Genomic DNA, 27,490 nt, shown 5'->3' with positions numbered 1-27,490 from the left:
AAAGCAACTTGAAGTGCTTCTGTGTTTACTCATCCTAAAAACTATTGCTAGACTGAATGTATGTTTCTAAATTATCAAAATGAGAAGAGATCATATATTTCATGAGGCTGTGCTAACGTAAACAGGAACATCTTGATTTAAGCTGCAAGGTTTTCCTTTTCCTTCAAACTGAGATAAGAGCACAGAGGTAAGAATCTGAATAACAGGAGCACCCTTTATGAAAAATGAACTGACCAAAACCTAGAAAAGGATAAATCCCATCTTACCTCCTTCTCCATAAAGTCAAACTCTGCTGCACATGTATACAGTAAAGTGTCAAAATCCTTGTAACTGAAGAACTTTGATGTTAATAAGTTGCCAATATGAGCCTAGTAAGGAGTAAAGGGAGGCACCATTAGATTAGGCAGTACATTGCTATAACTCATTTCAATGTTAACAGCACCTAAAAACAGCTTCCAATGCATTGCAGAACTTGTTGTCCTAACACACGGCTGGTTTTGGACCCTCCAATTTCACAGTCTCTGTTCTTTGGCTAACAAGTGATAGCTCCAACAACACCCTGCCTTCCATGCACCATCAACAACATTCCACAGGCTTTCACCCTTGGGTTTTCCCTGCTCAAGGTGTTAAATCTTGTGAAATACACTACAAGGTATCCACTGGGCTTGGTAACACACACAGGCATCCATCAATCACAAAGGGACATCATGTTCTAGAGTAAAGAAAAACAAACATAATTCAGAATTTCTGAAAGGCAGACTGAAAAGACTTTTTGAAAGAAGCAGACAATGGGCAGACCTTGGAATAAAACACACCTTTTGACTGACAATCAGCATCTGTGTATTCTTCACATATCACCAAGTTCACACTTACATCACCTCATTTACTTCCCACAACGAGCCACGAGAGGAAGCTGGAATTATTTTCATTTAACAAATGAGAAAACATTTGCCTAAGTTTCAATTAATTATTGTCTAAAAGAGCAAGAACCGTAGGGAAGGGGGTAAATTATATCCAAAGCAAATCATGACTAAAATGATAAACAATACATAAACAAAGTGTGTGTGTATGGGGGGGTGTGGTCAGGGAGTGAATAGGAACTCAATGGCGATGGGATATCCTGAAGAATCTCAAATGCTGTGTCTTGTGGGGAAGAAATGTATGCTAATAAGTTTAAGAAACCAACAGGGAGAATACGTTGGCCTAAAATTGCATATGCAAACCACCAATCCAAGGAAAGGGAAAAGAATCTAAAAGGAAAGCAAATGCTTGGAAAATCTCAACAAAAGGAAAGAAAGAAGTCACAAAATAATGATAACTGCCATAAATGTAAAGACTTTTAGTTCACTAATTAAAGACAGATGCTCAATTAGAGTTAAGGGAAAAAATTCAGTATCATGTTGTCTACAAAAGATATGCTTAAAAGTTTGCAGAAAGGCTAAAAGCAGAAAAAGAGAACAAGATATACCAGATACAATAAACCACAGAAACTTGCATTAGCAAATGTAACGTCTCACAAAACCAAATTCAAACAAAAACACATGAAGAAGACAACAAATGACATTATATGCTCATAAAACGAACAACAAAGGAAGATTATACATATCATAAACATCTTTTCAGTGAATGGTATAGATTCAAAGTGTATAAAAGCACAACTGAAAAAGTCTCTAGGAAGAAAAAATAAGTTCACAGTATTTGTTGGATATGTGAATTTCTACAATGCAAATTATATTTTTCTAATCACAAATGCAGCAGAACTGGAAAACAATAACTAAGAAAGACTTTAAAAGTCCTTTCAGCTAGATACTGAATAACATAAAACTTATCTTCGGGTTAAAAAAAAAATCACAAAATAGTTCACTTGTAAGATGCAAAAGAGGTACTACTTTTGGGAAATTTATAGATTTGAAATGTGTTTATCATAATATAAGAGAAGTGAAAGCAAAAGAGCAAAGCACTTTCCCCCAAGCATCAGAAAAAGGTTCAGAGCAATCCCAAAGAAATAAGAATAAAGGAAATGAGGATGACAGATTCAGTCACAAAGAAAAATACAATAAAATCAAAGAGGAGTTTTTAATAAGTGATACTTTGGAAATATTAATATAATAAATAGAAAGTAGAAAACATAGCAAAAAATAAAAGCACCTCCTTATAGATTAATATAACATTGATTCTAAATCCAAAGAAGGAAAGTTAAAGAACATAAAAGACAATTTCACATATAAGTAAAAAATTTCAATAAGAATTTTTTCACTAACTGAATCCTATAATAATTTTTTAAAAACATGACCAATTTGATGACATATATGAAATGGGTGAGTTTCTACTAAAGATACAAACTACCAGTAACTTCCTAAAGAAAGTGGATTTGTAGTAGAAAATCTTCCCATGAACAAAACTTCAGATCCTGAGGGCTTCATGGTCAAATTCTAACAAACATTTAAGGAAGAAATAATATCAATTCTATATAAATTCTCACTGAGAACAGGAGATTGAACATTTTCCAATAATTTTAGCAAGCACAGAATTACCTTGAAACTAAAACCAGGCAAAAACATTACAAGAAAATAAAACTACAGATTAATGTTCTTAAAAATCAACAAAAGTCCTTAAAAACATTAGCTAACCAAATCCAGCAATATTTAGAAAAACTAATACATTGTAAACAAGTAAGGTTATCTGAGAAACACAATGTTGGATCAATACTCAAAAATCAATGAATGTGGGGACTTGCAGATACAGCAAAGGACAACATTAGTAAATACCCTCCTCCAGTAACAACTATGAAATTGGACAAAACTGTCAAAAATAATATTAGGTTCAAGAAAATGATCAAAAGGAAAACAAATGTAGAAAATTCATTTATTTTAAAAAAGGAAGAAAAAACGACCTCTGTGTGGAAATAGTGGGAGTTTGGGGCACTGTTGCTTTGGCCACTGGTATAGTGGCTACGTTGTGTTCAACTCTTGTTAGCCCATGCCATGACTGTACCCTGGCTCCTCTGTCCATGGGATCTTCCGGCAAGAATACTGCAGTGGGTTGTCATTTCCTTCTCCAGGGGATCTTCCTGATCCAGGAATCAAACCCAAGTCTCCTGCATTGATAGGCAGTCTCCAGCCATGCAGACAGATTCTTTACCACTAAGCCACCAGGAATTCCCACTTTGGCCAATAACACCCAGCATTACATCACCACTGCTTCCCTGAGCTCAGTCAGCCCAATGGTGGTAACTGGATGGGGCTGACCATGGAAGAACATCTGAAGGAGATGACTTGTTTGGGGGCAGAGAGAAAAAAAATCTGTGCACTGTCAGGGAAAGCAGCCAAGGGTTACAGCGTCAGTTTCAGTTTGGTGAACAGCAGATTCACAGACTAGCTAGAAATGTTAGAGTCTACAAAAGAGACAATCCATGAGGGGTAGATAAGTCCTCCCATCCCTGATGAATGGAAAGCTGTCCACAGAGGCTGAGGGATCTAAGAGAGCCCAAGCTCTCTACACATCCAATGACCGTCTGGAAGGTGGTATGCACATTCACGTAAGATCCAAGAAGGCGGGTAGGCACGGCAGAGAGGAAAAGAAGAGACAAACTCAACATTCAGATGAAAGTCAACAGAGCAGGTCTGAAGGGTATCCTTTGAAAAACCTGCTTGCAAGGTTGACCCCTGGCTGACATCAGGGAACCTGGATTCTGTAAGGACCCCACCACCCTAAATGATACTAGTGGCTTATACTGAACACCTACATTGCTTCTGGGAGTTTGGAATTTTGATATGTGTGAGGCAGAGGGTGCCTGTGTTATCAGCCCCCAACAAAAAGCTTGGGGCACTAAGTGCTAAACTTCCCTACTGGACAACATCGGTTTTTACCAAGGATGAGAAATCCAGGATAGGCCAATAAATGCCTCCTTGGATACCTAAAGGACAGGAAAGTATGTGTCTTATTATCTTAACAGAAAAAAACCCAATGCTTTTCAACAGCTATATGGCTTTGCCATTCTCTTTCCTCTGACCAATGTCAAAATTAAGAATTTGTGAGCTGATGTTCCTGATCAGTGTTACTTATTTCCAGAAATACCAATGCTGCCACTAAATTATTTCTGATTTAGACATAACTTTTTATATATTTTTTTTTTACCATGGTTCAACACCAGGCTGTTGACAGAAATGACAACAGTCACTTTAACCTGAATTAACAGTTTAACTGGATTGTCTTCCCCCGGTGAGTAGTCAGATTCCATAAACCTAGGATTTGAGCTATTTCCCATTTCTTCCTGCTCATTCTCTGTGTCCTGGTTGACTTAATCACCTTTTGGTGCTCATCTTCACAGCTGACTTCTAGGAACCTTCCTTGACTCCTCCTGTGTATTTGTGCAGCCCTCTGTACCTGTTTGTTTTCTTTTTTAATGAAGTTTTAAAAATACATTTTGCAGTTTTAAATTTTTTATTTATTTATTTTTGGCCATGCCACACAGCATGCAGGATCTTTAGTTCTCCAACCAGGGACTGAACCCATGCCCCCTGCAGTGAAAGCTCGGCGTCTGGACTGCCACAGAGGTTCCACTCTTTTTATCACGGCTTCTATTACACTGTTTTATAGTTGCTAGAAATTGTCCCTATATCCCACTAGACTGTGTCTTACTCAGTTTCGTATCTCTTGCATGCATTCAACTGCCAGGCCCAGAGCAAGTACACTGAATAACTGAATAAGTGCATTTTAGGCTATGCTTTTAAACTTTTAAAATATCTTTCCACAGGTTGTACACTACCCCTTTAATAGACCAGTGGTTCTCAATCTTTTTTAAGCAAACAATTCTCTTGTTCATACGAAAACGTGTATAGATGTCCACTATGTAACAGATTAAAGCTAGAATATCCTGGATGCAGAGAATCAACAAGGAGACTGGGAAGTAGACGGCCTCACCAAAGAGCCTGTGAAGTCCCAGAACTTCACAAAACTCAGTTTCAAAACCACACCTTAAATCTATTACAGGAGGAAGAAAGACAGTCAATTAAAATAAATTACAGAAAAAAAAAAAGTATGGTTTATGTTACTCTTTCCACGTTGGTTAGTGTCCTCTTTTAAGTAATGTACTCACCAAAATATCAAAATAAGCAAAATTACAGATAGGGTGAATCTTTTGCAATTATAAAACAGACTTCTCATTTTATTATCTCTCCTACCCAAATACCAAAGAAAGTAAAACCAATAACAAAAATAAAAATGTCTCTTGCAAGACTAACTTGGATTAAATCATCTATAAAAGCTTATAAATAAACCTTTCATAAGCGGTGACCAGAAAACTGGAAGAAAAAAAAAAGGAATGAGTCTATAATACAATTTATTATTTACGAGGCTCTGAAGGTGGGTGGTGTCTTTGTCTGTTGCAAAAGGGGATTATAAAGAAACCAGAGGAAAATAACTGCATAGGTCTTAACATTTAAGCTTAAGTCTCTAGGGCTTTCTTTAAAATTTTAAAACCTTTGTGATATAGAAAGACCAATAAAATAAGAGACTGTGTCAAAAATTAATTTTGATGAATAGACTATATACTTAGTCACATTTACTTTCTATTAGATAGATAAAATAACAGGTGAATAGACCCCACCTTAAAATTTAGCTTAAATAGTGGCACTTGGCAACTCTGGTAATGCATTCTAAGCCTGTTTATTTTAAGTCTTTCAAGTTTAAGCAAAAATATACTTACATCATCTGCAATACCAAAGATTTTAGATGTCAAATACTTTAGTATGACAGTTCCAAATAACCAAAAACATCCCTGGATAACCTACAAAAAAAAAATGTAGCAAAACAAAACTAAACCAATGCATCATACAGCCATTGCATAGACATAGCCTAGTAAGAAAAAAATAAATGCTTTAATCACATGTGAAGTTATTATCGCTATAGCCAAGAGAAAATGCTGAAACACATGCACCTTAAAATAAAGAATGTTACTTCAAAATCAACGGCTGTCACCAGAAAGAAAAATATATACAATCTTCTTATCAAAGTTAATATATTATAGGAGATTTACACAGCAATTGCAGTTAAATTCCCCTTCTACTGAAAGTTTCTTACACATGTACTGCTCCTCAGAAAAAGCATAGGTAATAAAATACAAAAATTGAAATTCTTTAACTACCTATCCAATATTAATCTTGCTTCACAAAAAGAGTAATTTGGCACATTAAAATTGAGCCCTAATATGTTATAAAACTGTTAGACCTTCTGCATTATATAGATCAATTCCTTGAAAGTAAAACATAAAACCAATGATATATTTTAGAGAAGGAAGAATGTATACATTCAAATAAATTGATTCTTACCCATAAACTAAGTTCAGATACATTTATTTTCAGGAAATATGGTTTCATTGCCAGTAAACCCTGCATGGAGAAAGTAACATAGCATAAAGTTAACAATTACAGACACAAATTCAGGTACCAAAAAAATACTTATAAATAACATGACCCTCAAAATCTAAAATTCAGCACAATTTTCATTGTTTCACATAGAATCAATACAAGCTTATTTGATTTCAAGAAGCCCTGTTTTGTCCAGAATATTTTAGGTCAGTCAGTCACTTTGTAAAGTTGAAAGAAAAATCTCCATATGTTAATTTCTATAATTGACTTCTATGACTGGTTTTGATTTACCTAAGAACCAAGAAATATATAACAATTTCAGAATTTTAGATAGGTGTCTTATAAGATTTTCCTTAAGTTAAAATATTACTAACTCCTTGAATAAACTAAAAATGAGTTTTTAATGAACCAACTAAATACTTCTCAACCAAATCTGATTTTTTTCCAGATACATAGCAAACTTCCAAAGCATAGTATCTATAAAGATCTAAATCTACTTCCAACTTGGCAAAAATATAGAGATCAAAAGATAAATACATGAACCCAAATTAAATCTTTTCAGAAGTTTCCGAGTATCTGAGAATACAAAATGTGTTACGATTAAGGTTTCAAAGTGATAACTAGAAATAAAAATAGACAAATGTGCATTTATAGGTAAATATACAAAAACAGTCTACATTCTGTACCTGTTGCCATCATTTATTTTTATACATCAAAATACTGATACATGAAATATGTAGCTTAATCTATACCTGAGACACACCTCAGTATCAAGCACCCAGCAGGAAGCCTAACACACTGTAGGTGTTCAACAGAACTGAAGAGAATTTCCTGCAACATGTACTTAAGGTTAGATTTTATTGATAGGCAATCTTCCATTCAATGGCTTTCCTGTACACAAGTACCAACAGTCATGTACTTCACCTTGAGTAATACCAGGACTTCCCCCATGTACACATGTAAATACAGAATTGAGTCTACTGTCACATTTCCTAATTATAAGCAGAATTCATGATTGTAAGAACTATCAGTAATAGCAAAGCACAGCAATTCAGTGAATGAGGGGTGTGTTTTAGTCATTATTGAAAACAGAGCATCAAACACATGATGACTGCTAATTTCTGTGCCAGAGTATACTCAAGTCGCACAACCTGAAAGGGATGGTGGTCTAGACTGGGAAGAGGTATTTGGGAAACAGAATCTTAAAAAAAAATTTACTTGTAAAATTGGACAAAGAAATAGCAGATTCCAAATTTGTTAATGGGTTCTAGAAATCAAGAAAGACAAAATGATCTGACTTACTTAAATGACCATTCTAGAAGTAGAATACATTTCAGTTAAGACAGTGCAATATGCTTTCATCTCCAAGAAACCAGTCTAAAACTAAAGCACATGTATGTTAAATATAAGGAATATTTTCTTTCCTCTTAGGTATGCAAAACATTGTAATAGAGAAATCCATTGACAAAAAAAAAGGAGTAACCACCTCTGCAAGTCTTTAAATTTAGAGAGACATATTATATTTAGAAAATCATTCTAATGAAACTGGCAGAAGGTATTAGATGACCCGTTACCCTAAGTCTGTAAGACTATCTCTCCATAATCTACATCTGCTCTTAGTGATCTAGAAAAATATAACTGAATCATTACCTGATTTAAATTATCTGAATAAGTCATACAAATAGACATGAAGGGAAAAAACTAAAAAAAAAACAAGTCCTGAAGCCTCTCTCTGACCACAGTGGAACAAGAAGGAGAGACTGCTGTGAGATGCCAAAACGAGGAAAGGGGGTAACAAAGTGGGGAAAGAAGAGAATAAACTCTGAAAAGAGGGGAGGAATCAAGAAAAAGAGGAGAGCATAGAAATCATTCTAAAATAAACCCTGGGCCAAAATTTAGGTGACATAAAAGATTAGAGAGAAAGGACAGATTGAGAGTACAAAGCAAAACGCTATGTTTTCAGGCATTAATTTTTGTTGTGTTTCTTTGGAAGTGAGAACTTAAATACATTATCACATTATATGTATTTAGTAAGACACTTGAAACAGTTCTTGAAAGATAATCCCTCATGAATCTCAAGCCAGCGATAAACTGGTAAACCATTAGTTTCAAAAACAGACATTTACTTAAGAACACTTACCCAAATAATTACCAAAGAGGAAGCATAATAAGAAGTTAATAACATTGAGTTTCCAAACATCAAAACAAAACAAAGTGCAAGAGAAATCTGAAAAAATCCAAGAAAAATATAATTAACATACAGAAAACCAAAAAAATGATTTCTATTCTGAAAACTGCACATGCCCATGATAAACAAAATTTGGACCATTCAAAAAGGAATATACAAGGAAAAGAGCCCGCATTCTATGCCCCACTTCAAAACCCCAGAAATCACCACCACCACCACCTCCCTGTGCATCCTTACATTCACATATACAAATTCTAGTTTATAACTTTTTAAAACCAGAAATGAAAAGTTGGTCCAGAAGCTATGCTATTGCTTGCTTTTATTCTCAGTTTGTTTCAAAGAGCTTTACGTATCAATTTAAACCAAGTTAATTCATTCTGTTGAATAACTGAAAAAAGTACCCTACTCTATAGATACGCCATAATTTATGCAACCAGTACTCTGAACACTTAAGTGCTTTCCGGTTTTGTCTTGCTGTTAGTTTTGTTTTTCCTATTATAAACACTGCTGAGAAAACATCCTTATGTATCTATCTTACATATTAGTACATGTCAACACATTTATGGGATAAATTACTATCGTGGGTCAAGGATACAAACATTTTAAAATTTGAGAAAATATTGACAAATTTCCATACAAAATACCATACTCTCCACTAGTAGGGTATGAGAGTTCCTGCCAATACACACTCCTACCAATATCATGCATTATTCTTTTTAAATATCTGCCAATCTAACAAACAAACAAAAAAAGGTTACTTCATTGTTTCATTTTTTTCTATTCACTTTTCCATTCTTAGGGATGAGACATACAGCATCTTCTATTTACTACTAACATGGTTTTGCGTGTATATGAATTGCCTGCTCCTAGTGTCCATTTTTCTATTGGGTTTTTGAAATTTCCTAAGCACTCCTTCATATATAATAGAGCACAGCTCCTTACAAAGCAAACATATTATAAATATTTCCCCAGTTCATTTTTATCTTTGTTTGTGATATTTATTATAACTGTTGCCTAAATTTTTACATTAGTCAGTTTATCATTCATTTCCTGTAAGACTTGAGAATTTACCTCCATTATAAGAAAAGCCTTTAAAAATAAAATAATCCATGCTTTCTTTCAGTAGTTTTATTTTTGATTCACATACATAAAATTTACATAAGAATTTTATAATCAGCCTAAATTTGAAAAAATGACATTTGTCTTAAAATTGCTTTATCCTATAATGTACATTACACTATATTTTAGCTACATCTGCCCACTATCAAATCTTTAGATTTAAAAATAGTACACATTGTTTCCATTTCTTTAAGTCTTCTTTTATATATATCAAGTGCGTAAAGTTTTCTTCATATAGATCCTGCCTATTAAGTTTATTTTAAAGTATATTATCTGTGTTGCTATTATATCAGCAATCTTTTCATATTTTTTGATTTTTTATATTTAGAAAAATTATATTAAGTATGAATAAATTAATATAAACTTCCATTGTTTCTAGTAGTAATTACTTTATTAATTTGGTTCTTTTAAGTATTCAAAAGCATATCAATTACAAACAATGATACTTTTATATCTTCCTTTTCTATCTGAGACTCTTATTTTTTAGTCAGTTGTATTAGTTAACATTTATGCAACAATGTTAAGAGTGGCAGAGATATATTTCTTAAATTTCTGGCATTAATGGGAATAGTTTTATTGATTCATCATGTTGCATGATACTAGCTTTTGGCTTAAAGTACATGTATGTATCAAAAGTTCAATGAAACATCCATCTATTTTCATTTAATTAAGATCTTAAAAATCAGAAACAGATGTTGACTTTATCAAATGCTGTTATAATATCAAAGGAAAAGGTGTTCAATACCATTAGTAAATGCAAATCAAATCCACAATGAGATATCACCTCATAATCTCACACCTGTTAGAAAGACCATTATCAAAAAGCCAAGAGATAAGTATTGGTGAGGATGTGGGGAATAAAAAGCCCTTTGTCCCACTATTGGTGAGTTAGTACACTATGGAGGACAGTATGGAAGTTCCTTAAGAAATTAAAAACAGAACTATCATATGATCCAGAAAATCCACCCCTGGCATATACCCAAAGGAAACAAAAACAGGATCTCCAAGAGATATGTGCACTCCCGTGTTCACTGCAGCATTATTCGCAATAGCCAAGACATGGAAACAGTCTAAGTTTCCACTGATGGATGAATGGATATGGAAAATGTGGCATACACACAATAGACCAAAACTCAGCCATAAGAAAGAAGGAAGTCCCTGCTATTTGCATCAGCATGGACGGACCCTGAGAACACTTACACCAGGTGAAATAACCCATTCAGGAAAACACAAACACCACATGATTCCACTTATATGAGGTACCTAGAGTAGTTAAAAGTATAGACATAGGAAGCAGAATGAGGGTTTCCAGGGCACTGGGGTGGGAGACGGGGGGAAGGAGTATAGGGAATATCTTGCTTCATTTTTATAAAATTAAAAGAGTTGTGGAAATAGATGGTGGTAATGTTTGCACAACAATAAGAAATGTACTTAACATCACTGATGTGTACACCTAAAACAATGAAGATGGTAAAGTTTATGTGTATGATATTATTTTATAATAAAAAATGAAAAAAATTTTGGAGGCAATTTCACATTTTCTTCCTTTATGTAATTATGGAGATTTAGGAGTTTGTAAAGCAAAGATAGTCCATAGTATGTAACTGATTCCATAGTTAGTAAGTGACATGATAAAGCATTTATCATTTACCCAAGATAGGTTCTACTATAAATTAAACCTGTGTCACGTTAGTACTTTTAAAACTAAAACTTTAAGTCAAAGTCCTCATCCATAGCTGCTTATGTGATGACAGACTAAGGGCTTAACAATTATTCTAATTTTTACTGCAATATAAAAAAGAAAAAGCATATTAAACACTTTGGGGGAAAAAAATCAAGTGTGAAAAAGGTTAAGTACTGTCCAATCCCATTCATACACAGGTTTGAAACTCTAACAAAATAATAGTAAATGAACCCAGGAATATATAGTTTTGCTTAGCTCAGAAAAGCAAGGTTGCTTAATGTAGAAAATCAATCAATGTAATTCTTCATAAGGTGAAGTCGCTCAGTCGTGTCCGACTCTTTGCGACCCCATGGACTATAGCCCACCAGGCTCCTTCCATCCACGGAATTTTCTAGGCAAGAGTACTGGAGTGGGTTGCCATTTCCTTCTCCAGGGGAATCTTCCTGACCCAGGGATCAAACCCGGGTCTCCCGCATTCCAGGCAGACGCTTTACCGTCTGAACCACCAGGGAAGCCCGTAATTCCTCACAGTAACATATTAAAGAGGGACATATACACAGGGTCTCTAGAAAGATGTAGAAAAGCATTTGATGAAACTGGGCCTTTATGGCTTTCTTCGAAAAAGTACGCAAAGCATAATGAGAACAAAAGACAAAGAAGTCCCAGAAAGTAGCTGGTCAGATCAGGACCAACGCAAGCATCAAGATAAATAATGAAAGTAGTGGATTACACTACAGTGAATTAAACAAATGACGCTTTTTCTTGGACACAGAGAGAAATTGATGAAAATTCGAATAGGAATGACACAAAGAGAAAAGACAAAGGGCCAGAAACATACCAAAACATGTTCAACTTTACTGAAAACCAGAGAAAAATGTAAATTAAGGTCATAAGATACCATTTTATATTCTCCAGATTGACAAAATTAAAAAAGAAAAAAAGATACAGAATAACAACGACTGTTAAATGTTATTGTTCAAAGTAGTCTAATCACTTTTGAAAAGCAATGTAATATTAAATTGTGAAACTGAACATATATTTAATTTACCACCTAAAAATTCTACTACAAGGTAAATAGCTTAGAGAAACTCTATATTTATGTCCCAGGAGCTATGTGGAAAAATGCACAGCATTACTCATAAAAGGAAAAAGAGGAAAAAAAATCTAAACATCTTTCAGTAAGAACATGGATAAACTGTTTAATTTATACAATAAGAAACATAAAGCAAAGAAAATGCCCAAACTCCAGTAACATACAAATTTCAGAAATCTGAGTGAAAACATATTTCACACAAAAATGAAACCATTTTATAACCTCAAAAACAATATAAAAACTTAATTATAAAAATCTATCATCTATGCATAAGTACATATATATGGTAAAGTTATAAAGGAAAACAATTATAATTTGAAAGGTCAGGCTCATGGTTATCTCCAAGAGAAGTGAGGCAGCTATATTCAGGACACAAGGGCTTCAAAGTAATGATGGTTCCAGTTTTCAGCTGGAGGGTAGGCTCATGATTGTTCATTTTATAACTCTGTTCATAATTTATCTTATAAATGTCCTTTTATAGGTACCAATTATTAGAGAACAAAAAATATATGGCTGTAGTATAAACCCTGATAGTTGGGATTTTTTTTCTTTTTAGTAATACAAGTGCCTGACTTAAGCTTTCATTGCAATCCACTTCAAATACAGCTATTTCTTGAATAAACATACTGCCAGCCGCAGGACTAGATAAAGTCAGGTCACCTGCCCCTACTGAGGCTCCTTTGTTTTAGAGATCTTTGTTAATTTCAATACCTGACCTCTGGGTCAGTCTTTTCCCTTCCTGTGATTTAAATTCCCACTCTTATGTTTTAAATCCACCAAAAAGAATGAGCCCTCAAAACCCTAGGCCATCATCCTAGATGCCAACAAAGGAAGAATCCCAGATGCACGCTTGCTCCCTCTCTCTCCTATACCTCCCCTTGTCCCCATGACCTAACTGCACGGTCCCAGATGTGCTGTGTAATTTCCAGGTCCTGTAAGTAATAAACCTTGATTATTTTTTCAAAATTTCCTGGTAATTATTGCTAAAAGGCATCTTTTAATGATAATAAGAACCACAAGTACCTGTCAAACCACAAAATCAGTTATTGATAGGCTAAGACTGGCACAAACCCATGGCATATTGTACTTACATTAAAATTATAGGAAAAAGAAAACAAAATTGTAAGAATTAATGATGGAGAAGGCAAATGTTTTTTAAAAAATCAGTATTCTTCAAAATCAACCATCCAGCCTTAAGACCTTTGCTCTATTTCATCAACCTGGAATAACTACTTAACTGACTCCCTCGCCTCCTTCCAGTCTTCGCTCCACTACCCTCCCCTCTTCTCAGTAAGACCTCTCCTGACCACCGCATTTGACATCTCAATCTCCCATCCACTGACAGCTGGCCCTCTTGACCTCCTTGGGGTATCATGGCTTATCCTTCTCTATAGTCCATACCACCTTCTAAAATACTATATAATTTACCAATTTACTACGTTTATTATTTATCTTCTGTCTTCTCTCCTTCCTCTACTCTTCTAGGATGTAATCCACATACATGCTGGGATCTTTGCAATTCTATTCACTGATATGTCCCATGTGCCTCAATAGTTGGTGCTCAATAAATGGATATTCCACTTTATTTTAACAGAAGGTTCCTGGATAATATACCATTCCATGGTCTCTTTCACGAATTATCTTTTTTACTGATAATGTATAAGTTGGGCACAAACTCAAATCAGGTAATATGACCCAAAATAAAATTTTCAGGGTGGCCTACTTAAAAACAAGATTTGTTAATTATATCACAGTTTTTGAGTAATACTTGTTTTAGTTATGGAACTATGTTAAAACCAGTTTCAGCCATGAATAAATCAAATATTAATCAGGAGCTTGTTTTAAGGTCAAGATATATGGAAAAAGCAAATTTAAAAATCATTACCATGTGCATATAAATGATCTTCCGTAACTTGCTTATGTCAATGTATCCCACAACATAGAGTGCAAATAATGATGCAATCTGAAATTTAAAAAGTTATGTGAAAATTTAAAATTATACATATATAATGAATAGATTGAAAAATTAAGAAAGGATTATCTTTATTCTGCCTCAAATTTATATTTATATAGAAAGTTCTTTAGTTTCCTTCTTACCTGCTAATTTATTATTAAACAAAGTGAATACCTTAATATAGCAAATATCAGTTGACTATTCTCTCCCAATTAACCATGTAAATTATCTGCTTTGCAGATTATCCAAAACAATACTCCTTTTAATGTCAGAGTGACTCTACTGCCAGCATGTATAATTACAAAGTGCCTTGCTCAAACATTATGAAAATGCAATTATAATGTGACAATTAATACATAATTGGGAAAGATACATTAAAAGCTAAAAAATAATTATTTAATGCATGTGTGTGTAAAAATATATTAGGTTCTGCTTGTTAGTCACACTTAAAAAGTATCTCCACTAGTGTTCTCCTTCATACTTGTACAAATATTCCAGTGTTGGCTATAATCAAATTTATCAAATTTCAAGCTAGACGTTCTTGTATTATAAAGGTATTAACTTTTTTTAATAGTTTTGAAGAAAACTGTGAATGTATTTTCCAAGAATTCTAAGAGTACTGGAGTTATTCATATGAATTAATTGATTATATGAATAAATTGATTAAATAATATACCTCTGAGTAAAATGGCTCAGCTAGTAAAGAATCCACCCACAATGTGAGAGACCTGGGTTCATTCCCTAGGTTGGGAAGATCCCCTGGAGAAGGGAAAGGCTACCCAGTCCAGTATTCTGGCCCTGAGAATTCCATGGACCGTATAGTCCATGGGGTTGCGAAGAGTCATACACGACCAAGCAACTTACACTTTCACTTTTTTAGGTAAAATAGAGAGGTATTCAAACAGTGTCTTTCTATCTTTCTTCATGGAAAAAGCAATTCAAATTAAATTCCATGCGTCTCTCACTACACAAATACTTTTCAAACAAACAGCAAAATAGCTGAATACTTATAAACATGTATCATAAGTTTTATTCATCAAGTTTTTAATCGCCAAGTAATCTACAATAAATTTTCCTAAAAGCAAGAAAACAATGTTTCCCTTTACCCAGATTTCTCCATGGGGACACATCATTGCTGAAGGGTGACTGATATGACACAACTGTGGACAAGTGTGCTGTTATTCAGTGTAAGCCCCCCCAGGGAAGCATATTACTGCCTCTTCTCCCTCCATGCAACTCCCCACGTTCCCCCTCCCCCAGATAGAAACCATAAAGCTGGCCATCTCCACTAACTGGAGGATAGGAACTCTCCCTTTCCATTCCAGGGGTTAAGCAATACACAACAGGCCTACAGGGTTTTAAGGAGTGACCCTCAGGGACATTTTAAACCCAAAACATTTAAAATGTCATCAAACTATAGAAGACGAGAAAGTCTAAAAGGTAAGATCAAATAAAGAATTAAGTACAAACAGAGCCACCTGCAATGCAGGAGACCCAGGTCCAACCCTTGGGTTGGAAAGATTCCCTGGAGAAGGACATAGCTATGCACTCCAGTATTTTTGCCTGGAGAATTCCATGGACAGAGGAGCTCAGCAGGCTACAGTCATGGTGTCACAAAGAGTTAGACATGACTGAGCAACTAACACTTTCACTTTTTCAAAGCTTCTCTTAAAAAAAAAATGATAGCAACAGCTAACCTGACATCCTGTTAAGTAGTGGTAATGTGTTAGGAGTCTTATAATACATACATGACCCCATCTGATCCTAATCACAACCCAATACAGTAGGTTATTTCATTGTCTCTACTTTATATATGAGAAAACTGAAACTAAGAAAAGTTAGGCTGTCTGTCCAACTAAGAAGCTAGTGAAGAGAGTTAGGTCTCAAGTCCAGGCTTGACGTCATTTCTCAAGCAAGACATTTCAAAGGACATTAAATAAACAACTCAAGTTGCTTTCTATGAATAGGAATAAGGCCAGTGTAAGAAAGAATCAAAGCAGTGGGTGCAGGGAAAAATGAGCTCATATTCTACTCCCCGTTCTCAAAACTCATTAATAAATAAATAAATCTTATTTATTGCCCTATCTTGAAATTTCTTTCAAAATATCAACTGAAAAAAACATTTTAGGACTTAGAATCATGTAACATATCAGTTCTATAATTTTAGATAACTAAGTTCTTATAATCAAATATACTAAACTTAATTCAGTTTACAAATGTAAGCACCTTACCTGAGTAAGAAGTACAAACTGAGCAAACTGCCAGGGAAGCATAAAAAATACATTGGAAATGCAGAGTGCAATCAAGCTTCCTCTGTAAAGTTTCGTAGCCCTTAAAAAGATAAAATAAGTTTAACCAGAAAAGATCCCCTGGAGAAGGAAATGGCAGCCCAGTCCAGTATTACTGCTTGGAGAATTCCATGGACAGAGGAACCTGGCAGGCTCTATAGTCCATGGGGTCACATAGAGTCAGACACGACTGAGTGATTAACAGACACACACAACCAGAAAACATTCTAACATGGCTCCAAACCGCTACAAATTAGACTCTCTAAACACAATCTGGTTGTAACGTATAAAATGAACCGATGGATTAAAAATTATGCCTACTGACAGCCAATTATAACAATTTCCTATGAAAAGTAAATACCGAGTATAACTGTAACAAAGGCTTCCCAGGTGGCTCAGTGGTAAAGAATCCACCTGCCAATGAAGGAGACACGGGTTCACTCTCCGGGTTGGGAAGATACCCTGAAGAAGGAAATGGCAACCCACTCCAGTGTTCTTGCCTGGGAAATTCCATGGACAGAAAAGCCTGGTGACTACAGTCCATGGATTTGCAGAAGAGTCAGAAAGACTCAGAGACTAAACAACAGCAATAACTGTAAAAAACAAAGTTTCCAAAGGAGAGAGGGAGAAATCAGAGTCAGTGTATCCACTGAGTTTTTTCAAACTATATTTTGGTGAATTCACAACCAAATATATATATGTAAAGCTGCATTCAATAGATTAATTTGGAGAGATAGATGATGTCTATGAAAAAAATCACAGAAGTAGCAGATTCTAAGCAATAAGTATTCTGCAGACAAGCAAGCAAGTGTTTAGGATATGGGCTGAGCAGCTGATAGAGGTTTCCTGGAGGAGATGGATAAAAGCTGGGTCCTGCATGAATAGGACACAGAAAAGAGAAGAGGAGGCAAAGCCAGGGGCGTTTCGATCTCTGATCTGAGCAGCTGTGGACAATCAGAGCATATTAGCAAGGGAATGAGAGGAAGAAAAAGTTTGCCAGCGCTGGATTTAAGACCGAAGCAGAGAGGAGGGTGAAAAGCAGAAAATAGAGACTGATGGGCAGTCTACTGTGTGCAATGTATTAGAGAAAAAAGCCAAGATCAAGAGAGTGGCTATGGAGACACAGCACGTGCAGTGGAGAATCAGGTGTTCCTTCAGCACATCACTTCTTCCCAAAGTGTTTGAGAAGGAAACATCTATCACCGTGCACCAGAACTAAAGGTTATGAATTCAGAGTTCAGCTTACTTGAATATGCTAAAGAAGCTCTCATTTCCATAATAAAAGAGGAATTTAAGGCAGAGCAATCAGGCTGGAGTTGCAAAGACTTTAAAAGCTAATACAAAAGCTGCCACCCATCCCATATTTTGTGAAAGGCCAGCCTAAAAACACTACCCAAGAGACAAAGCCACATATTCCTGCTAAGTTCATCATGGGGAAATCAACCACCCAAAGGGTTTGATGTAACAGACGTCAACCAGTTCTCCTGAATTCTGCACTGAATAGAGTTAGACTAGTCTGAGTCATCTCCATATTTTCATCATGCTTTGTTCTGTTGTTTCCTACACTCTATTTTCTTTTATCATCACCCTCTGAAACAAGGCAGCATCCATCTAAATTCTGTCTGTCAGTAGAAGGGGAGGGAACTATCCTCTAAACTCTCTACCAGTGTGATGCCTGCATCTCTATCAGGTCTCTAACTGAAGCCCAGAGAAACAGGGATGAGCCCAATCCAATCCTGCGTTTCTAGCAGGAATTCTAGCGTGTCTTTCTCTTTCTACCCCTGCTATTCAGTTCTCCGGGATGCTGAACAAATGTAGAGGGAAGAACTACGCGGGACAGTTCCTGACCTCGCCTGTTCTATGCACTGCTCCTGCGCAGCGCACACTCTACTGCCACCAGCTTCCCCACTTCTTCCTGTTTTCGGAAGGCTGCTGTGGTGGCAGAAAGCGACTTGGGGAAGCGGAGATGGCAGAAGTGGAAGCAGACTTGCTGCTCCTCCGGCAGCGTCTGTGGACCACTAACTAAAGGAAAGAAGACTAAAAGGCAGATTAAGAAAATGTTTGGGGTAGTCATATATTTTGAAGTTATATTCTTAAAATACCTTTATGAAAGCAACCTAGCAACAGCATCATCTTAATTATTTTATTATATTGTTTTCATAACGGAAGTTTAAAAATTTCCAGCTTAAGTTATTCAATGCAAAACAAACAACAACCTCTAAAAATAAGTCATAGTTACCTGAGAATGTGAGTCACAAGCAACATCTGAAGTACAAGGAATGGATATGAGAAACTTTCACGGAGAGGAGGTGTCCACATCACACGGGTACACTAAAAAAAAAAAAAAATTCATAGTGTATGGTACCTTTGCTAAATGTGTTGAGTAAGACATACCAACTGAAAGCTGCTATTAAGCTTTTCTCACAGTGTAATGGTGTGCCAGAAACCAAACTACTGATATTAACATTTTTACCAACAGCCAAATTAGGAGGAAGGCACACATGGCCTAAGACCTCATGAAACAGTAACATCATGAATTGTCAACAGCAAAGTCCTAAAAAGCTTCACCTGCAGCTTAAAAGGAAAAGAGGGAAAGCACCAGCAAGAAAATGTTCTGCCAAAACTAAAAACACTACATTTGAGCTGACTATGAAAATTAACTATAGTTTGTCTTCTTTCACATGAATTTCAGCAAAACTATTCATAACTAGTTCAATAACCTCAGATATAACCGCAGATGACACCACCCTTATGGCAGAAAGCAAAGAGGAACTAAAGCGCCTGTTGATGCAAGTGAGAGTGGAACAGCTGGCTTAAAACTCAACATTCGAAAAACTAAGATCATGGCATCCAGTCCCATCACCTCATAGCAAACAGATGGGGGAACAAGGGAAACAGTGACAGACTTTATTTTCTTAGGCTCCAAAATCAGTGCACATGGTGACTGCAGCCATGAAATTAAAAGACACTTTCTCCTGGGAAGATAAGCTATGACCAACCTAGACAGCATATTAAAAAGCAGAGACATTACTTTACCGACAAAGGTCTGTATATTCAAAGCTACTGTTTTTCCAAGTCATGTACAGATGTGACAGTCATATCACAAAGAAAGATGAACGCCAAAGAATTGATGCTTTTGAACTGTGGTGATGGAGAAGACTCCTGAGAGTCCCTTGGACTGCAAGGAGATCCAACCAGTCCATCCTAAAGGAAATCAGTCTTGAGTATTCATTGGAATGACTAATGCTGAAGCTGAAACTCCAACTGGAAAAGACTCTGATGCTGGGAAAGATTGAAGGAAGGAGGAGAAGAGGAAAGAATGAGATGGTTGAATGGCATCACTGACTCGATGGACATGAGTTTGAGCAAGCTCCAGGAGTTGGTGATGGACAGGGAAGCCTGGCGTGCTGCAGCCCATGGGGTCACAAAGAGTCAGCCATGACTGAGGGACTGAACTGACCTGATTCATAGCTAATATTTCAAACTCTCTGGGGACATCACTGTTAGTATTTTTATTGACAATGCCACTTAAAAGGAGCAGTCCACTTTTGTTTTTACTTCTTTGACCTGAGCTGCCAAGTATTTATTAAAAGTGGTACAGGAGATCAATAAAATAACAGAAATTCTAAAATAGTTATCAGCCTTTCTAAAAGCTAACTTTAGATTTGATTAAGTAATATAATAGTCCAGTTTTAGTACTCTATCATGTTTCTGCATATACATTAAATATATTAATAAGTCCATGTTTCAGTTTGAAGAATATAGCACTGGATTAAATGTAAAACAAGCTGATATCACTACTACTAAGCTAGTCACACTAGAAGAAATCATTGCCTCTTTCAAGTCAAGCAGGGTAAATTTAAGGAATATATAGAATGACAAAGATCATGATGGAAACAAGCCTTTATTTTAGCTCTGCCTTAGACTATTAGATATCTCTACTACCCATATAGAAAGTTTGAGTCAATTTATTTCTCTTTTTCTACCAAAACTCACCATTCCCTATGAAATTAATATAAATATAGATTTGTCAATGAACTTACATGGAAGAGAATATGAAAAGATTGAAAGTCTTTAAAAATGCATATTTGTTGTTGAGATGCAATTTTTAAAAATGTTAGTTTATTAGTTTATTAGAGATTTCAGTATGATTGATAGAAGAAATATATAACCAAAATTTATAAAGCTACCAATCTCTATGTAAAAACCAGTAAGAAAATATTCAAACTATATAATACACAATTTGAAAATTTTCCTTAGACTGTTCACCCACATTTATTTCATTACTAAATTCAACTACGTTGTCATCTTAGAAATTCATTTCTCTTAATAGCAATAGTCACTCAGTTTGCTAAAACTCAATTACATCCTCTGTAAAGTATGGATAAGAAAGCTCAATTATAAATTATAACAAAGAGCAAGGTCTTCTCCTTCTAAAATGTTAAGAGTGAATGAATTCAAATGTATGTGAAAGTGCTTCTTGTTGTTTCTCCAATAACACAGGGTGCTTTTCTAAATCTGATACAAACATAACTGCTGATCCAAATGATACTATACAATATGAAATTTTAAAAAGAGATTTATTTTAATCATACCTTAAGTAACAATAAATAGGTATTTTTATTTAACTATAATTTTAAGTGGAAAATAAAAATCTATAATTCTCTTTGTAGGTTGAAATGTAAGAATTAAAGGAGGAAATATACACATAACTGCTTCAAAAAGGATTGCAGAAAAGCATTCTGCACTCTGACAAAGAATAAGAAATTCTTTAGTTGTGAAAATAAATTCAATAAAAAAATCTTGCACTGTTTAAACTGTCCTCATCCACTACATAATTTTTAATCTATTTTGGCCTGGTAAGGGCTAAATCTTTTAGTCATGTACTCAAGAATCAAAAACAAAGGAATTTCAGCAATAAACAGCTTCATTTTTCAACCTCTCTTTTCAAATAGTTGATTTATACTACTAGAGATTTGAGCATAATCTAACTGATTTCTTTTCATAATTTAAAAATATAAATAGAACTGACTAGTCAATTATAACTTATAGTTAGTATTAGTATCAAATAGATCATGTTTAAGGCTTGTTCCAAGAGTTTTAATTAGAGTTAACATATAAGGTTTGAGCTTAAAACAATGATCCTACCTCTTGACTGCTGCACTGTTGTATTAGCTACAATATTAAACACTATACAAGTGATTCTAAAATGATTCCTGACCTCCATGGGTTTGGCTACTCCTTTTCTAAAGAACAGTATAGGTTTAGTATTCAACTATCCAGATGTCAACCATAAAAGTGCTGGATGCAACAAAAAACGCAGCAGCCACACGACATCATCTAGCTGATGTTACCTGGGCAGTCCCATTGCTTAGGCAGACCCTTAGCTTGGCATTGGCTTTATGAGCCTGGTGGGACTGCACCTTTATAAGTCAGGTAGGTTTCTTGGAGCGTCTATCTCTTTCTGTACCAGGTACTGATACACTGCCCAATTAAACCGTCAGTTATTGATACATACATCAATTTGAATTGGTAATACAATTTTTGCTTACACAAAAGTTAATGCTTCAGTGCCATATAATTGCTATTAACAAGCTTTGGGTGCTTGTGTGCTTAGTTGCTCAGTCATGTTCCACTTTTTAAGAACCTGTGTGCTGTACCCTGCCAGGCTCCTCTGTGGGATTTTTCCTCCACCTCCTAGGTGAAGGTTGTCATTTCCTCCTCCAGGGGATCTTCCCAACCCAGGGATCAAACCCAGGTCTTCCATGTCTCCTATATTGCAGGGAGATTCGTTACCCACTGAGCCATCGGGGAAGCCCTTACTATCTTAATAAGTAAGGTTATTGGTTATTGGTTATTGGTTATTGGTTCTATGGAAAGAAATGTTTATCAATTTTTCTCTCTGATCTTCCAGGATATCAGCATATCCTACCATAAAGTTTTCAAAAAAAAAAAAAAAACTTCTGTGAAATGAGTCAGCTTTGTTGGATAAGCAATAACTTACATCTTCATGACTCCATCCTTTGTAGCAATAACTCAAACCTGACCTTTCCTTACTTATTTAAACATAGAAAAAATCTCTGACAAGGTATTATCAACTCTACCACCTTTACTATGTGGTTGTAAACTAAACTCCTCAGGGTTATCAACATGCTCAATATTCTGTATACAGTATGAAAGTATTCGTCATGACACAAAAGCAATATAAATATAAAATGAAACAAATGATTCCAACTGCATTGAATGGTAAACCTAACAGAGAAGCAAAAATAATTTAGGTATATATTGAGCTATTTTACTTTTGAATTCTGTATTCCTTAGCAGAATATGATCTTAGGAAACAAAGAACAGCAAAGAAATCTTAAACTTTACTTAGTAGGTGTGTTGTTAGTAATGGTATTAGTGCACTAATTCTGAAATTATTTTGTATATACTACAGAATAAAGCAAATAAGTAAATACAATTACACTATGGGGAGGCAGAAGATACAAACATGGAGTAGGGGAAGGCAGAGTTTATAACACTGGATTGCTAGATCAGAATTAATGGAGGAATCAGTGTGAATTAATGGTTTTTGCTGAAAGAAGCTAGAAGTGACTACATCCAAGCAGTAATAAGTACACCAAGCACCCTGCTTTTGGTCTCTAAATACCATTTTCCACGCAGGATCTAAGATTCCTTGGAAAATAGCCGATTCCAAATCTAGGGACGGGAAAGTACTAAGTGATTTTGAAACAAATTTTTGGGCAAGAAAGTAAGTGTTCAAAGAACACTGAGGGAAATAAATAAAGAACACTGGCCATATCAAAAGGGCAGAGACTAGTACCAAAATACACATGTGCCTACACACACACACACAACTTAGGAATTAATCTAACAAAAATCTACAATATAAAAAATATTGCTGAAACAAGAGAAAGAAGACTGATATAAATGAAGAATAGCTATGTTTACAGATGGGAAGATTTGATATATTTAGAATGCCTCTTCTCCCTAAAATGATCTAGAGATCAAGGCAATACTAAAGTCCCAGCAGGTTGTATATGTGCTGAGGGAAGGAGGCATCATGGAAAACTGATTCTAAAATTCATATGGAAATACAAAGAACCTGGACTACTTAGAGCAACACTGGAAAAAAACAGAGTTAGAGACTTTTACTACCAGATATCAAACTTTTAAAGCTACAATATTTAAGATAGCGTGATAATGACTTAAAGATAAACAGCCAAACTGGAACAGATTCGAGAGTCTAAAAACAAATCTACCGATATTCAGTCACTTGATTAATGACAAAAGCATCAATACAATTCAATGGAAAAAGAACTGTCTTTTCAACAAACAGAACTAAATTAATTTAATATTCAGATTAGGGTGAAGAAGCAGAGACAAACAGAGACTTTCCCTGGCAGTTCAGGGGTGAAGATGTCACTTTCCAATGCAAGGGTGCAGATTCTATCCTTGGTTGGGGAACTAAGATCCCACCTGCCTCATGGCCAAAAAACCAAAACATAAAACAGAAGCAATATCGTAACAAATTCAATAAAGACTTTAAAATTTGGTCGACATAAAAAAAAAAAAAAAACAAACAAAAAAAAACACCCTTGAAAAAAGAAGAAGCACTGAAGAACAGTCAGGAGGCAGAGAGAAGTCACAATCTCATGTTGTGTTTAGCTTTCAGAAGACTGCTGAAATTGAATCCAGTGATGGACTGATAACTAAAAAGCTAAAAATTAACCTCCTCCAAATTCAATTGCTTGTAAGACCAAAGAGCTCATACCCTGGAGTGAGCATCTGGGAAACTGGAGAGTGAGCCACAGGGCAGAAATTTCCTTCATTCATTTGAAACTGGAGGAAAATTTAAATTAAAACTACAGCACTGCCCAGCTTAGCAAGACTCATGACGGGATCCAATTGCTTGGCTCTTACCCCACATGCCCAATATAGGAAAAGATAGTCCCTCTCTGATGGGGAAAAAGAAAAGCAAAAACAATTATTTAATTCAGGCTTTATCATTCTGTTATACAAAATATCTTGCATTAAATAGAAATCTATGAGACATGTAAAATCAAATATATAACCCACAATTAAGAGGCAAATTCTAGTCAGAAAATTTAAATCCATAGAGAACATTAATGTCGGAATTAGCATACAGAGAATTTAACTATAATCATTAGGTTTAAAAATTTACAGAAAAAGATGGATAAAATGGGTGAACAGACAGGAATTTTCAACAGAGAAATAGAAGCCCGGGGAAAAACTGAAATTTATAACATCTAAAATAAAAAATTCACTAGATGGGCATTAAAGCAGACAATGTATCAGAATAAAGTAACAATGAACTCAGGGACAAATAATATATCCAAACAGAGACAAAGAGAAACAAACAAACAAAAAGATGAAGGGAGTACCAAAAACCTGTGGGACAACATCAAAAGCTGAACATACATGGAACTGGAATCCTCAAAGACAGTAAGAAAGAGAACGGGGAAGACAAAATATCTGAACAAAATATATTTGCTTAAGTTTTCTAAAAACTGATTTAAAAAATCAACCCACGGAACAAAGATGTTCAGTGAAATCTAAGCAGGGTATATACAAAGAAGACCACATTTAAGTTCATCACCATCAAACCAAGAGAAATCAAATACAAAAAGAAAGCTTCAAACCACTATAGAAAACATATTACATTCAGGGAAACAATAGTAAGTGTGATAGATGACTTTGCAAACCATGGAAGACAGAAGACAAAGAATGACATTTAAAGAGCTTAAACATAAAGCTTTCAACCCAGAATTCTTATCCAGAAAAAAAAAAGCACTTAAAAAATAATGAAGGAAAATAAGGATGTTTTTAGAAAGGCAAAAGCTAAGAGAACTTATTGGCAGCAGATCTGCACCACAATGCTAAATAAAGTTCTTAAGACTGAAGAGAAATTACACCAGATGGAAACCCAGATCTGCAGGAAGAAATGAAGAACACCACCGAAACCCAAATTGAGACATCCAGCTATGAAAGATGACTAAGAGTTAACCAGGCATAGATTAGGAGACATGGAGAGGGAAATACGCAGGATACAGGAGAGAGCATGTGCAAAGGCCCTGAGACGGGAAAAGGGGCAGCCCCTTCTGGGAACTAGAGGAAGGAAGGACACAGCAGGACTGCGGCAAAAGGAAAATGCCCTAGAGCAGAGAGACCCAGAAAGGGCCAGGGCATGCAAGATGTGGTAGGCTGGTTTTCTACCACACTAGAAGCTATTACTAGCCTTCAGACTACATCAACAGATTCATCTCCAACTAAGACTAGCACACACTCTGTTTATGGACTTTGGGAGTTAAGTTTCACAAATACACACAGCACTCAATAGCCTGAATAAATAATACATCTTGCACTTACGCTATCTACGAAATGAATGCAAAAAATACTTAAATCATGTCGCTCATCTGCAGGTAACCTCCATGGCCTTTCCATCCGCTCCAAATGAACCTTACAATGACTGACAGGACTACAGAATCAGCCCTTTCCACATCCCACCTTCCACCTTTCACTGTCTGGCCTTATACCTTCCACTCTCTGCTCCTCCAAAGTGGCCTCCTTGCTTCTCCCCAAATAAATCAGGAAACCCCCCACAACCCCCCACCTTTAGCAGAAGACTGTTCCACCTTCACATCCACAAGGGACCTTTGTTTTACTACTGAAACATCTGCAGCCTCTACAGATCCTGACATAGGGTAGGCCCTCAGTATATGCTGTTGTTTTTTTCCCTATTTATTTTTTTGAAGTATAGTTAATTTACAGTGTTGTTAATTCCTATTACACAGCAAAGTGATTTGACTATATATGTTGTTTTAAATGAGTTGAATAAACACAAGACTCAGAACAAATATCCTTACCATTATTAGGAATGAAAGGGAGAAAGGAAGAGGAAAAGAGAAAAGGTTCCTTAAGTTGGCAAGAAAAGATCTCATCATAAAAAGCTAAACAAACCTATTGCACATAAAATGAATTTTTAACAGTCAAAACTGGAGAAAAGTACTGCATTTAGCTTTTTTTTAATGTGCCCATCTAAATGCTTTTCAATTAACATGCAAAAAATCAACCAATGCTATAAATATCTTATAATAAAAAAACATTTTAAAAGCAAAGCAAAATTGTTAGTTTTCATCTTAGCAAAAATTCTCAATAGGAACAGAATTAACATTTAATTAAAAAGTTTGATAAAACATCTGTATAGTTTTTATTATAAAATAAAAATTTTATATATAGGCTCAGTATTACTGATTATTACTATGAGCCACTAATAGCTTCTTTATTGTGTTTTCACATTTTTCAGATTTGAGGGTTTTAAATTTTCCTTTTAAATAATTTTAATCATTTATGCTACATAATTTGTAGTTCTTCTTTTAAAGCAAAAATTTCCCCTTGTAAAACCATCTGAGAAAGGAATACTTCAGAAAGTACATCATATAAAGAAATGGCAACCCACTCCTCCAGCATTCTTGCCTGGGAAATCCTGTGGACAGACGAGCCTGGTGGGCTATAGTCCATGGGGTTGCAAAAGAGTTGGGCGTGACTTAGCAACTAAACAACAACAATGAAAACAAAAATACCTATCTTAGACTCAATTACATAGCAAATTAAATAATGGAAATAGAACTTAAAAGCAGGAAACAATTCACAACTGTTTTTTAGCACATAAACCACTCACTCACATGATTTAAATAACTCTCCTAAGAAAGAAGGGTACCAGTTAGAAAACAGCCAGATATTCCAGGGCGACACACACTGTGATTCTCTGG

General features: G+C 35.3%; 1 protein-coding gene across 2 annotated transcripts in view; it reads right to left on the bottom strand.

The window, feature by feature from the left end:
• Nucleotides 1–27,490, bottom strand: part of DPY19L1 (dpy-19 like C-mannosyltransferase 1) — a 95,822-nt gene that overhangs the window by 24,054 nt on the left and 44,278 nt on the right. For both annotated transcript variants that reach the window (XM_069586701.1, XM_069586702.1), the window contains exons 8-14: nt 18,934–19,025; nt 16,638–16,737; nt 14,338–14,415; nt 8,509–8,595; nt 6,330–6,389; nt 5,708–5,788; nt 267–368 (exon numbers count right to left, since the gene is read on the bottom strand). In XM_069586701.1, coding sequence (XP_069442802.1) covers nt 267–368; nt 5,708–5,788; nt 6,330–6,389; nt 8,509–8,595; nt 14,338–14,415; nt 16,638–16,737; nt 18,934–19,025 — 600 coding nt within the window. The remainder of the gene's footprint in view (nt 1–266; nt 369–5,707; nt 5,789–6,329; nt 6,390–8,508; nt 8,596–14,337; nt 14,416–16,637; nt 16,738–18,933; nt 19,026–27,490) is intronic.

This window comes from Ovis canadensis, chromosome 4, assembly GCF_042477335.2.
Source record: "Ovis canadensis isolate MfBH-ARS-UI-01 breed Bighorn chromosome 4, ARS-UI_OviCan_v2, whole genome shotgun sequence".
Taxonomy (NCBI): domain Eukaryota; kingdom Metazoa; phylum Chordata; class Mammalia; order Artiodactyla; family Bovidae; genus Ovis; species Ovis canadensis.
Note: the sequence above shows the minus strand (reverse complement) of the source record. Positions and strands in the feature narration are given on the sequence as shown.